The sequence below is a fragment of the Enhydra lutris genome, unplaced genomic scaffold, assembly GCF_002288905.1.
Source record: "Enhydra lutris kenyoni isolate GAN:26980312 unplaced genomic scaffold, ASM228890v2 scaffoldscaffold46, whole genome shotgun sequence".
Classification (NCBI taxonomy): Eukaryota; Metazoa; Chordata; class Mammalia; order Carnivora; family Mustelidae; genus Enhydra; species Enhydra lutris.
Genome location: NW_019154130.1, coordinates 12,171,869 through 12,185,723, shown reverse-complemented (window position 1 = coordinate 12,185,723; position 13,855 = coordinate 12,171,869). Strand labels below are relative to the sequence as shown.

The 13,855-nt window shown below is 52.3% G+C and overlaps 2 protein-coding genes across 3 annotated transcripts in view; one reads left to right on the top strand and one right to left on the bottom strand.

Annotated features, from left to right (window-relative positions):
* The first annotated feature begins 1,382 nt into the window (after nt 1-1,382).
* LOC111156449 lies at nt 1,383-3,219 on the top strand. The gene is made up of 2 exons (XM_022517363.1): nt 1,383-2,146; nt 2,814-3,219. The coding sequence occupies exons 1-2, from the start codon at nt 1,605-1,607 to the stop codon at nt 2,893-2,895; spliced, it is 624 nt and encodes a 207-aa protein (XP_022373071.1). The 5' UTR covers nt 1,383-1,604; the 3' UTR covers nt 2,896-3,219.
* Nucleotides 3,220-4,102: 883 nt separating this feature from the next.
* Nucleotides 4,103-13,855, bottom strand: part of LOC111156448 (F-box and WD repeat domain containing 8) — a 123,045-nt gene continuing 113,292 nt past the window's right edge. For both annotated transcript variants that reach the window (XM_022517361.1, XM_022517362.1), the window contains exons 9-11: nt 7,914-8,087; nt 6,123-6,233; nt 4,103-5,607 (exon numbers count right to left, since the gene is read on the bottom strand). In XM_022517361.1, the coding sequence (XP_022373069.1) occupies nt 5,475-5,607; nt 6,123-6,233; nt 7,914-8,087 (418 nt within the window). In that variant the 3' untranslated portion in view covers nt 4,103-5,474. The remainder of the gene's footprint in view (nt 5,608-6,122; nt 6,234-7,913; nt 8,088-13,855) is intronic.

Below are 13,855 nucleotides of genomic sequence, written 5' to 3'. Positions count from 1 at the left end.
GCCGCCTTCTCCCCTCCCCCACCCCCAAGCGGGTGGGACTCTCCTTGACTTTGAGCTGCAGGACAGTTGGCACGGCCACTGTACGCCTGCATCTTCTGGGACTCTCCCAGTTTGCTGCGATGTCTTGTTTCTCCACAAAGGTAGCTCACTAATGGAAAGTGTTTTTATAAATAATGTTCCATCAGCCCCGGTGCTCTGGGTTTTGGTTTGGGAGAAGCAGCCACTCGGGGCCTACAGACCATTGAGGGCCACAGCTTACTTAAACAGCTAATTAAAATGAGAGTCATTCACCATGGGCCCGGTCTGTGCTGCTCCAAAGAAGGCTCGGTTGGTCCCAGTCACCGAGGCTGTGCTCTGAGGCAGGGGTAGGGCCGACTTCCATCAGAGAGTGGCCTGCAGCGTCGTCCGGGAGCCTGCCCGCCGGCTCCCAGCGAGCTAAGAGCGTGAGGTGGTGGTTTTGCTTGTTCGGTCCTTTGGGGGAATGATCAGGGTTGCTGTCAGTTGGTGCAGACCGGCTTCTAGAAAGGGCAGGTTAAATCCCCCCAGTCTAGCAGGGAGGTCGCTGCTGCAGGCACGGGGGACAGGTCTCGGGACGGCCATTGGGGCCGTGTGGTCTGTGCAGAGGAAGGGTGTAAGACTCAGAAACTGCATCTGTTATCTGCTGGACCAGTGAGTGTGCCTGGGAGGGGCTTTCTGGCTGCCCAGCACCCCCTGCTGGCCCCCGGGTGCTCGGTGGGGCAGCTCACCTGAAGGGAGGGTTGCGTGTTTTGGAGTTTGTTCTGAAACAGATAGGCTGGTGAGTCAGCGGGAGCGCTTGTTGAACAGGCCTCGGTGCGTCAGGAATGACACCGGCAGCTCAGAGGAAAGGGGCAGAAATCAGTGCTAAGTCCGATATTTGAGGGGAGTGCGGTTGTGCCTGGAGGGCATCGAGCTTGGGGAGGGTGCGCGTGCGGGTCAGCGCTCAGGTCGCACGTGGGGCCCGGTCCCCTGCCGCTGCGTCATCCACGGGAGAAGTTCCTGGATCTCAGCTTTTGGTTGTTAAAAGAATCTGGCAATTTGACGTGAATGCATCGGTTTGGTAGGTTCCCCAAAGCGCTGTGTCATGGAAATCTGGTAGGCGAGGCTCGGGGGACACATCCTTACAGCCGTGTTAAACGTAAATTATGGATAAGGGAATAACGTACAATCACAACAGCTTCCAGTACTGGCCGAACACCCTCTTGCTTGACTTGAACAAAACAACTGCATTGTCTGTGCTCTGCTCATGGGGGGCGGGGCACCTGTGCACCTGCCCCTGCCCCCCGCCCCCACCTGCCTGCCGAGGCTAAGCCGCAGCGCCGGGAATGGCAGTGACTTCCGTAGGCTGACAGAGTTAAAAATACAAGTCATCTTGGCAAGGGTTTTGCAAACACCTGCTTTGCAAGCTGTCCTCCCACACGGTGACCTTGGGAAGGCCTTGGAGAGGAGCCGGAGGAGCCAGGTTTTGTTTCTGTTTTTTGTTTTTGTTTGTTTCTGAACCACAACTTCCCAGGGCATTAGCACTGCCTTTGTCTCTGGGCTCTTCCAGAATCGGGAGGCAAGTGCCAGCCGGGGTTCAGGAGCAGATGACCTTGGCCCGGTGGTTCCTCCCTCTCATCCAACCAAGTCAGCAAGGGACCAGCCACCTCCATCGTCAGCCCCAGAGCAGCAGTCAGGGCAAGGGAGATGCTGAGTGGCAGCTTCTGTCCCTCTCTCAGCAGGGGGTACGGGGCAGCGTCTGTCCTGGCAGTGGGCAGGGCAAGAGAAGATGCGCCAGGCTCAGGTCCCGGTGCTGCGGGGAGCAGGAGCATTCCTGCCTCCCTAGGCGCCAAGCCGGGGCGGCAAGGCCGCTGCCTGAAGCCCGCAGTGAGCATCGGAGGTTGAAAGCCTGCCCTGCCTGGTGCCTGCGGAAGCCCAGCGACAGGGAAGCCGCCACCGCGCGGCAGAGGCAGCCCCGGCCAGGCCAAGGCCAGAAGCTCTTGGGCGCCGCAGCCGCTGCCCGAAGCAGAGGCCCTCAGTGGGGAGGCAAGACGCCGCCTGCTGCAGCCCGCGGACCTGGACCTGCCCGCAGGCTGTGCCCACACGGGGGGAGCCATTGCTCGTCCACGGCGGCCAGAGCCGGTCTGCAGTAAGTCGGTTTGTCGCGTAAATGCAGAGGGGAAAGCGCCATCTGTCTGAATGTGGGGCCTCTACTCTGAAGTGGGGTGCTGGGGTGGAGGACCTCCTCTTGGGGTCGTCGTGAGCCGGGGACCGGTTCTTCTCTCCCGGGGAAGGTGATGCCATCCCCAGAGTACCCTGTGAACACGCACTGTGAACACAAGGCAGCTCATGGCTTGGCTTAAAAGGCACAAGCGCGTGGCAGGAAATTCTCGGGTGGGGGGGAGGGGTCTGCAGTCCCCTCGGAGAACCTGATGAAAGCCGGCCTGACTTCCCAGAAAATGTTCTTGTGTACAACTTCACATCTAGCTTTGTGGGTTTCTTGGGTCCTGGGCTGGGAACCCCTGAAAGCGGTGGTTCTGGGTGGTTCGACTCCACTGTGGCCCGTGGAACAAGGCTGCCCAGCCTGCTGAGCCCTCCAGGGGTGGGGTTCTGTGGTGGGGGGGGTGTCAGTCACAGGACGCCTGGCCGGGGTGACCAGTAATTGAACAAGAACCAGATTTTAAAAATTTATTAGAACCCACAGACCTACATTTTATAAAGTGTAAGCAGAAGGCAGACGACGTTTTAAGACGCAAGAGCTCCGGTGTTGGGCCCTCTGGCTCCCCCAGTGACACGGGAGTTTCTTCTCTCTTTAGGGGAGACGGAGGGGGTGAGTCGGAGCAGCAGCAGAGCTACGGAAGGAAAGGAAGTGATAGTCTGCTCACTCCGAACCTGTGAAGAAACCCTCAGACTAGCCAACGGGGATAAAGGTAAGCTGGGGTGAAGGGAAGAGGTGGACGGGGGCCAAAAGGTTTTAAGTCACTGGATGTTGATTTCTAGAGGAACTCTGGTCCTTTCTGCACCTTCCAGGGTGTAAAGTTTGCAGCAGAAAACACTGCCTGCGACTGAGTTTAGATCTGATAAGCCCTCCTTCACAAAACCAGGCAATTTTCCTTAAGGGAGGATATTTTTAAAAAATATTTAAGAGCAAGTGTGAGAGCACGGTGGGGTAAGGCGCAGAGAGAGAAGCAGACTCCCCACTGAGCAGGGAGCCCCATGAGGGGCTCGACCCTAGGACCCTGGGATCATGACCTGACCTGAAGGCAGATGCTTAACCGACTGAGTCACTCAGGTGCCCTCTTAAGGGGAGATGTTATAAACAGGTTGGGGAGGAAAGAAAATCCCTATAATTGTGACATTTTACATCGGACTAGCTGTTGGCTGTGAATGACAATAGTTCTGGTAAAATTTTCTGGGTTTTCAATGACCTTTCATGGCTGCAAAGCTGGGGCAGGAGACCGTGTCTGTAGATTGAGTGGTGGAATCGAACCGGCAGGGCCTGGCTCTTAAAAGAAAAATGTGTCGTACTTAGTGGTCCAGTCGCACGAAGGTTATGAGAGATGAAAACCTTACAGAGTGAGGTCATGAGGGGGTCAGAGCACCACATGACAACAGGAGTAAATAAAATACTTCATCTGCTAAGTGCAGACCAGCTTTATTTGGGAAGTAATTCGGCTGAAAGGAAGCAGAAGGCGGGCTGAAAGCGGGCGTTGCTCTGGGGCTCCGGGATGATTTCCAGGTGCAACTCTCTGGGCCCGATGTCCTGTCAGGTTGCACAGAGGTAATGATGGAATATCTATCTGAAAATACTTCCAAAACCTCACAGCATTTCCCAGTTTTGTACGAGGAGAGCTTCGTTCTTCCCTCGGATTTGTGTGGGCAGATCGTCCCCACCCTGGAAATCTGTGTGCGTTAAGTACCTCCTTTTCGGTTTCTCACAGCCCCTGGCGGTTTTTTGTATCAAGAGTTGTATAGTTCAGGGTTGGCTGTGTGGCTCAGTCGGTTGAGTGTCCTGCTCTGAGGGTTGTGGGACGGAGCCCTGTGCTGGGCTCTGTGCCCAGCAGGGAGTCTGCTTAGGATTTTCCCACTTGCCCCTTTGCTCCCTAAAAAAAAAAAAGTCTATTTTGGCTTTCCAAAAAAGCTGGTCCAGTGTAAAACGGGCAAGTGTAGGGTTTAACTTTGTGATTTGTTGGTAACCCTTCTTTCACTCCTTCCTTTGGGGTCACTATTTGAGGTGACAGCTAGCCATTTATCTACTTTCTATTCAAGCCCCACTTCTCTTTGTCCATTCTGGCCTCACCCCTGGCGCTTTAATATTCAGTGTTTTCATGGCCCAGAGGGTTCACATTTTCCATTTTTCTTTTTCACTTTGTTACCTCATTTTATTGCATTAGGGGGTCACGGACTTGGGCCTGGCTGTATCTTTGTGGAATCTGAGACTGCCTTTGTGATTTTGAGACAGCCGTTTTCTGTGCATGGTCTAGGGATATTTAAAAAGGCACAAAATTCTATTGGATCATACTCGGAAATTCTATTAAGTAAATCCTCTAAATCCTTCAATTTTTTTTTTTTAATGATTATATCTGCTGATCACCCACTAGAAGCATGGCCTTTCTCTTTGTAGTTCTGTCGGTTTTAGTGTTTTTAAGGGATATTAGAGGCTGCTGCTCAGAACAGTCTAAATCGAGAGTCATACGAAGGTTTGCCCTCTTAACCCTTTGGAAATGGAAGCGACGTGTCACCTGGAGGAGCTCCCCAGTGCCGCCCCACTTTAGCCCAGTGGTTTAGGAGAAGGGTTTCTCCCCCAGCTCTCGCTCTCCATCCTAGGTGGAGGATGACTGTTTATGCAACAAATAGGTAGAAAATAATCTACTTTGTACCACATGTTGTGGACACCACAGTAAACAGTCCTTAATGCAGTAAGTGTATAAATATATAATTATAAATTGTGGTAAAAACTATAAAGACAGGACTGCTCACCTAGGTTTACAGGAGGTGGTGGTATGAAGGACCCCCCCGCGCCCGGAGTGAGTCTGTGATCTCCGAGCCCACACCCCAGACCCCCCGAGAGGAAAGGGCTTGCACACTGGAGCAGAGCCCTGCACGGTAGTGCACAGACGGCAGGGGGGGACCCACATTGTAGCCAGGGGAGAGGGTCCCGGCTGGAAACAGGGTGACCAGAGTTGTGTGGCAGGCAGCAGATGCAGGAGGAAAGAGGGACAGTGGGTGGCACTCAGAGGCATAGTGTCAGGGAGAGAAAACAGAGTCAATGCCACAGCCCCTGACCACCTCCAGCTTTCCATAGGCAGCTGCAGAGAAGCAACCTGGCTGTGGGGGAAAGCAAAGGCAGTGGAGGAACCTGTGGGTTAGACCAGTGCACCTGGTGCAGAGCTCCTCGGTAGTTTTTTAAATTCATCCACTTTGGTTCTTCCCATTTTCCCCCTGCTCCCCGACGAGGTGCTCCCCTAACCACGGTCCTAGGGAAAGGCGAGCGCAAGGTCATAGTTGTAGCCCGGCACGGTGTCCGCGGACGCGCGGCAGATGGGCAGCGTGCTCTGGAAGGCCAGCCGGTCCACGGCAAACTCGTAGGCGTGGATCAGCCCGCGGTGTCTAGAGGAAGCACACGGACAGGGAGCGTGTTGGCACGGCGCTGCCGGACCCCACCCCGGGCGTGCACCCCACCCGGGCCCGTGCTTCCGGTAACACCCAGGTCCCTCCCGCCCACGGGCCATCGGACACTCAGAATCCCTGGACTCGAGACAAGTCAGGAGGAGGGGACGGCGTGCGGGGAGGCCAGCGGTGGGGCGGCGGGTGGAAAGCGTCAGCATCAGGGAAGGCCAGGACACATCCCGAAAGACCCAGCTGGGTGGGGGGCTCCGGGGTCCAGATGGAGCACGAGGCCGGGGCTTAGCCACCTGCACTGGGAGTTCAGCCACAGCGGTGGGTGCCCCATGCCATGTGCTATCCCGGGGGAGGCCTCACAAGGCGCGCACTGCCGCACGGCCACGTGGGCTCGCGGCTGCCGTGAGAACAGCCGTGCCTGAGAGGGGGCCCGGGCGGGATCCTCCTCCCGGAGTTGAACTACGATGGTCTGCCCTGCAGCCCCGCAGCCCCAGCCCGCTGACCTCCTGTGAGCGGTGAAGTTGTCCAGGTCTGTGTTGCGCACCACCCTCTCGCAGGGCACGTTGGCCGTGATGAGGCTGTGGCTGTTGAAGGACAGGTGACGGACGGGGTGCCTGAAACACGACGGGAACGAGCCGTGGGAAAGGGAAATGCTCTGAAACTGGGCATCTCCCATGTTTAGAAGTTGTGCAGAAGAGATGCTAGAACTCTCTGCCAAGCTTCTGCCAGAGGACAAACCTGGGCCCCCAGAGGGGCAAAGTCTTGCCTTGCCTTACCCCCGCCCCCCGTGCCCCCAGCTGACTCCCCTGCAACATGGACGTCAAGGAGGTTAGCTCCATCTGGCAGAGCACAGCCCCATTTCTGGCTGCCGGCCTTGGGTAAGTGCTCCAAGCCAGGCTCCCAGCTGCAGGGTGTGGGGCTGAGTTCTAAAAGCCCCTCTCCTCCGAAGCTTGAGAGGGCTACCACGGCTGCAGTGTTCTGCAACAACGGCTAGAAATTAATGTAGCAAAGGCTTCTGTTCATTCTAAAAACTTCCATCCAGTGCCTCCTATGGTCATAGCACCAAGCCAGGAGACACAGGATATAAAAGATGTCTAATGCAGGAGCCTGCCAGCGGAGGATTCCTACCGAAGAATCGAACGTTTGCATGAGAGACATTGTAAGCCCCCAAGATGAGACACAGGATTTGGCACTGGGCTCAGGGCAGTGAAGGCCCATCAGCCAGGCCTTTCGGGAAGACAGAGCTGAGACAATCTGTGCAGGATCGGCAGGGGCTGCTCCTGGGATGGCTGGGGGGTGGGCGGGTAACAGGCTTCTTGGCTGGAACAGAACGTTCTCTTGAGAGTACGGAAGGTTCAGGGGGATCTGAGTCAGGCCCTGTCAGTCCAGGGCACCGGCTGGAAGACTTCACTAGGGGCCAGGGAGGCAGGCGGACAAGGGGCGCTGGCTGGAGGAAACGGGGAGGGCGGCAGTGGAGGCTCCCATGCTCAGCAGGGCTGGACCAGAGGCTCAGCAGAACCAGACCAGCTGCGTGCATGGGCAGGGGAGGACCTAATGTGCTCACAAGCTCTGGGCAGGAGACTGAAAGGTGAGGCCCAGCAGTGTCCTGGGGGGAAGTGAGGGCCTTGCCCGGGACAAGCCACGAACTAGGTGTGAAGACTGGTTGTATGTTTACAAATGAGTTAGGAAAATGAATGCCGGGACAGGGAAATTCTGGGGAAGACCTGACCAACCCTAGCCTCTCCCAAATGATGCCCTGGAGGAAACACAGCTTCTCAGGGAGAGAAAAAGATCCGCTGGGGTGGCAGCCTAGTGCAGCAGCCAGAGTCGCTGGAAAGTGGGAGAGGGGACGGTGGCCGTGCCCTGGGCCGGGGCTACAAGGAGAGCTGCCTGACGAGGGGTGGACCGCTCGGAAACGTAGCTATTTCTGGGAATGCCGCCGAGGAGGAGTTTTAGTTGCCTTCTGGCACCACCTGGTGGCAAGTCCATGTGTCACCACAGAAAGCACAAAAAGGGATTATTACTACGCCTGCTTGGTGAGTAAGGCAGGGCTGGACAAAGTCAAGCAGTGTGGACATCACCCGGGGCTCGAGTCTCATAAAAGCGGCTAAAGGGAGTGAGCACTAGCTCCCACTGCTCTCCAGGAGGCAGCCAAGCCCTCTTTAACCTTGCCTGCTTTTGCCTGCCTTCCCTTATCCTGACTTGCGATGTGTATTTGCAGGTCCGGGCAACTGTAGATTTCTTCCTTTTATTCTCAGAGTCCACTTTCCAGGATCCCGTGAGTGCCCCGTTACCTGGAGTGCACTTCCCACAGCTTCTGGCTCATCCGATAATCCCACACGGAGACCAGGCCTTCCTCGCCTCCACTGACGATTTTCCAGTCGTCCATCTGCACCGCGGAGACTCCCAGTTGGTGGGCGGAGAGCGACAGGGCGATTTTGTCAGTGCGGAGGTCGTGGATCCTCACCCTGGAAGGCCCAAGATGAGCGCAGAGAAGGGAAAGGGGAGGTGAGTTAAAGCCCGAAAGAACAGAGTCATCCTCAGGGGTTCTGGTCTGTGCACAACAATTTTGTGAAAACACAACATACAAAAACCCCTTTGGGGACGCCTGGGTGGCTCAGTTGGTTAAGCAGCTGCCTTCGGCTCAGGTCATGATCCCAGCATCCTGGGATGGAGTCCCACATCGGGCTCCTTGTTCTGTGGGGAGCCTGCTTCTCCCTCTGCCTCTGCCTGCCACTCTGTCTGCCTGTGCTCACTCGCTCTCTCTCTGACAAATAAATAAAATCTTAAAAAAAACAAAACCCTTGGGTCGCAAATATCTAAATATCGGCAGAGAAGTTTTCTCCCTTTAGGCGCACATCTCATGCACAGCTCAGATGCACACGGAATGAGCTCACTTACCGTGCCCGCAGCTCTCTAGACAGAAGGACTTAAAAGCCCCTGGAACAAGATAGCTGCGAGAGAAGTACCACGCTCTTTCTCTGCTTGACCGGAAGGACGCCTGCCCTGAGCACGAGTCCACTCCGAGGGAAGGTGAGTGGGGCCTGGCATCTGACTGCGCAGCTGTCCCAGGTGAGTGTGGCGCCCAGCACCGTGGTGCTGCTGGCAGTCTAAGCTTCTGTTAAACCAGCCACACTCATTTGCAACCCAGATCCTTACCCGTTTGGGAAATTCAACTTTTCTGGTATTTAACTCAACTCTGTCAGTCCATCACCCTCTTGCTAAAATTTGGAAAGGGAGGTGTCTATGGTTGACCATGGGGACACTGGTTGCCACTTATCTGAAGTCTCAAAACAATGACTTGCTTTGTCATAATCTGAATTTAAGAACCTCTTTAAAAACTACTCTTTACCGGGGCGCTTGGGTGGCTCAGTGGGTTAAGCCTCTGCCTTCAGCCCGGGTCATGATCTCAGGGTCCTGGGATCGAGCCCCGCGTCGGGCTCTCTGCTTGGCGGGGAGCCTGCTTCCCCCTCTCTCTCTGCCTACTTGTGATCTCTCTCTCTGTCAAATAAATAAAATCTTTAAAAAACAAAACAAAACTACTCTTTACCTAAGTATATGCTGAATTTCCACATATGGACAAATTAGATAATGAGACAAATGTCTCATCCAGCAGAAATACCAACACAGTTCCGGAAATAAGACACACAGCCAAAATTAAATGTGGCAAAATTTCAGTACAGGTGAATGTAACAGTCTCTGTGCTGTGAGTCAGAAAGGAAAAGACCCTACCACCGGGGAGGGGAACTGGACAGACCTAATGCCAGCCTGTGAAATGTGGTCCCGATAGGCAGTGAGAAGAGATGATCTGAAACACGTTCTGTGTCCTAAACTCAGTTTTGAGCATGCACACACAGACCTATTGTTTTTAGATTTCTAAGGAACATAAATTTGAACTGAAAATTCTGTACCCAGTGTAGCTTCCAAGTTTAAACACATATTAAGATTTTTGTTTTCTTCACAGAAAAAGACCCCAAGTCAGCTACCTATGGATACTTTCTAGAAGAAAGGGATGTACCAAAATACTGGCAGAACACACAGGCCATGCAGAGACGAATGAAACAGATTTTCAAATGTGGCACCAGACCGCCGGCTTGAGACGAACGTACTTGCTGAGTCTCGGGTGCAGGCAGGATAAACCCACGTATTAACAGGAAGTGCCCTGAATAGATCACAAAGTAAAGCTCGACGCAGGCAACACAGGAAGGGTGCACTTCAGGACCAGAAGCTTTACAATGATGGAGGGGAGAGTTTAGCAAATATTTGGTAAAACTGCCTGGGAAAAACAAACAAACAAAAATCCAACTTACATGGACCTGGTTTTTGTAGATTTTAAGTAATTCTGTTTCTTGCGTCATAATGCACTCAGGTTTAAGCTGATTTTCTTAAGTTTCCAAATCTGAAGACCTAAGTGAAATAAGCCACTTTCTAGAGAAATAAGAATTACCCAAATCGACCCGCAAGGATCGCAAAGGTAACAATGAGCAGACCGAGAAGGCTGTCAAGGGAGCAACAGTCCCGCAAACATGCTAAATGGGCCTGTCCTGGAGGGAAGAGCCCAGGGGCCAGACACGCTGCTCCACAGCCAGCAAGGACGGAGGACAGCTGCCCAGGTCTGTCGGTGAAGCCAACATTCTGTCCTCCCCAAAACTGACGATGAGAGCAGAGTATCAAAGACAATGCCAGATCGGTGTCAGTGCTCAGACCGGAATAAAATACAGCAGAACCCCTTGAGGGCATCCATTAATATACTTCAAGTTACTACAACAAACCATGGACTGCTGAAAAGAAATGTGATGAGATTTACCTTCTTTCTTTCTTTTTTTAAGGTTTTATTTATTTATTTGATAAGAGATCACAGGTAGGCAGAGAGGTGGCAGGGGTGGGGTGGGGTAGGGTGGGGGGGTGGGGGAGGAAGCAGGCTCCCGGCTGAGCAGAGAGCCCGATGCAGGGCTCGATCCCAGGATCCTGAGATCATGACCTGAACCAAAGGCAGAGGCTTAACCCACTGAGCCACCCAGGTGCCCCTCTAAAGGCGGCTTTAAAAAACAGTGGTCTGCTTTTACTAATTCTTCATATTGTTTTTAAAATTAGGTACAATTAGATACGAGAAAAAATGAGAAGTGGACAAGTTTATTAGAGATGACAGTCGAAGATAATTCAGTAATAACTCAGATCAAATGAAATTAATATGTCAAAATCAATAGCTATCTTAGGTACAAACAACCACTAGTTTTAAAACATGTACTCAAAGAAAAAATGCCACTTATAAAAGCAATTAAAGACAATACCCTATAATAAATTTCTCAGCTTGGAGCTCTTAAATTCTAGATGCCTCAAAGAGTTAAATATAATTAGCTACAAGAATATTCAGAATTGGGGTGCCTGGGTGGCTCAGTGGGTTAAAGCCTCTGCCTTCAGCTCAGGTCATGATCCCAGGGTCCTGGGATCGAGCCCCACATCAGGCTCTCTGCTCCGCAGGGAGCCTGCTTCCTCCTCTCTATCTGCCTGCCTCTCTGCCTACTTGTGATCTTCCTCTGTGTGTCAAATAAATAAATAAAATCTTTAAAAATTAAAAAAAAAACGAATATTCAGAATAGAGAAGGCCCTTCTAAATAAAAAAACCTCACAAGTCAAAAGGGAAAATACTGATAATTATAAAAGTGTTTAAAATTTTCCCACATGGGGAAAAAAATATCAAAATCAAGAAAAACGATAAACTGGTGGAAATGTTTGCAACAGAGAACTGGCTAATTTCTTGTTTAAAAAAAGTCCTTCAAATTGAAAGTAAAGACTGGCAACCCGATATTACAATAGGAGAAAAGCTAAGAAAAAATAGTTCATGGGAAAATACTAATGGCTTTTAAACATGTGTGAGATGTTCACTGGTAATGAGAGAAATTATGAAATTACAGTTGGATACCACCTGTCACCTACCTTCCTGTCAAAGGTCAAGTTTGGTCGTAAACTCTGAGACCCTCCAGGCTGGGGAGCCTTGGGCGGGCAGGCACTTATGTGCACCTCATGTGAACGCAGCCCTTCGGGCACGATCTGGCAATAAGCCAACAAACGACACACTTGACTTCTGACATAGCAGCTTCGGTTCTAGGAATTTATCTAGGCTGTATCTAACACACGTCTACAAATACACACATGGGCATTTAAGACCATGAGTTATAGCACTGTTTTCAGTAGCAAAAGATGGGGTTCCTGTTTCAGACAACTTACCGACCCTCCCACTGAAAATCACTTGGTACTGCTGGATAAGCAACAGCCTTTAAAACGCACTGCTGGGTTCACAAAGCAAGCGGCTGCCACAGGGCCCAAGCTGGAAAGCAGCCTGGATAGCCTGGGCTGGGGCAAGGCTGCTGGCAGGTGCCAACCTTAGGAACCAGTGGCAAGAGGGTAAGACTCAGGCCCACCCAAAATAAGTGGGGTGGGAAAGGGGAGTTAAGACATCTACCTTTAAAAAAAAGGGCGGCCTCATAAAACTTCTGGATATGAAAACACCACTCCTGAAGTTAAATTCAGAAGAATTTGTGGATTAGACAAGAAATCTGAAAAATGACCTAAAACAGAGCACAGATAAGAAATGTGACTGAGGGGTTAAGAGATGCAAATGATAGAAGGGGACAGTGCACCATGTATCCAAAAGAAGTTCTAGAGGGAGAAACAGTATAGGGCAAGGAGGCAATATCCAAACAGTTAAGGACTGGTATTTTTCTAGAATTCATGAAAGGCATGCATACTCACACTCCAGAGCACTAATCAGAACGAGAATTTCATATCTAAGCGTATCCTACCGAAGTGAGGAACACCAGAAACAGCGTTCGCGGCACGGTTCCCTAGCTCCGTCAGCTGCGTGCCAGCGATGGCAGCTCCGGGTGGCCATCCAGCCGCCCCGGCGCCATCTTTGCAGGAGGCAGAGCGGGGCAGGCCGACAGTCCCTAAGCCACTGCACCACGTGAGGAGTGCCGGCCTGGTGGTGTGACCGGTGTGGGGGTGAAGAATCAATGTGTGTGCGCTGTGTGCGTACAGACACCCTCTGGAGAACACGGACGGGCAGTCGTGGCTGAGGAGGACCAGGCTGCTCAGGAAGAGAAGTGCCCAGAAGCCTGGCTTCTCTGTTGTACTTCTGAATTCAATTTTGAATGTGTGGGTTGCCTGTTCAAGTAAAGTTGAAAAATTTTAAGATTTTGGGGGTGCCTGGGTGGCTCAGTTAAGCATCCGACTTGGTTTCAGCTCAGGTGATGATCTCAGGGTCATGAGATCGAGCCCTGCACTGGGCTCCGAGCACTGGGTGTGGAGCCTGCTTAAGGTTCTCTCTCTCCCTCCCCTGCCCCTCGATGCCCCTCTCTCTTAAAAAAAAAAAAAAAAAAAAGGGCGGGGGGGAGAAAACTCTTAGTAAGATTCTGGAAGGACACACCTGAATTGGTAATAGCAGTTACCCTGGGGAAGAGTGGCAATAGCAGAGTGAAGGGGAAAAGGCGCCCTTTCCTTTTAAGCGGAGACACTGCCATGTTGTTTCAGAAACAGGGACTCATTCATGATGGGGGAGGGGGACACCCTCAGGTCTACAGAGGTACCAGCCACGCTCTGTTTCTAAAGCTGGGGGGGTGGGGGTGGATGCACAGGCCTTCTGTGACTAAACTGTACACACAGCTTACGTACACTCCTAGATGTATGCTTTGCTTCAAACAAAACTGGATTTGAGAATACGTAGTCCTAGAACATGGAGGAGAGATCCACTGGTTCTTCTGGGCCAGCACACAGAACCATCTAGGCCACGCTGTGCGCGGATGAGCTCTGACTCTGGCGGTGCAATCCTCCCTCCCCAGGGAGGGGTCGGGGGTTACAGATGCAGGGAGAGCAGGCAACAGGCTTGGAAAAACAGGTCTCCCTCCCCGCATTTAGAGCCACTGGAGGCACTGTGCGAAGGGGAAGTGAGGAAAGGTATAAATGCTGGGAAAGGAGCGCCGCCCATAGGCTACAGATGCACTGCTCACTCAGGGCAACTTGGAAAGGGCCGGTGGGGGGAGGAGGAAATTCTGGCCCAAGTACTTTTCAGCACATATTTGGTTAATAAGGGCCTATTTTGCTGTGGTGATTTTCATAAAGAGCCCCTCTGTTGAATATTTATACTCCATAATTTACAGTTTGGCTGTTAGGGAGACAAAGGCAAACACAAATCTGGTCCAGAAGTTCAAAGTTTGCCATCTGTTTTCCTATTGTATTT

Coding starts and splice junctions, on each gene's coding strand:
- LOC111156449 (XM_022517363.1), top strand. CDS start 1,605: ATGACCTTGGCCCGGTGGTTCCTCCCTCTCATCCAACCAAGTCAGCAA. Junction 2,147..2,813: donor GCGGCCAGAGCCGGTCTGCA/GTAAGTCGGTTT, acceptor TTCTCTCTTTAG/GGGAGACGGAGGGGGTGAGT.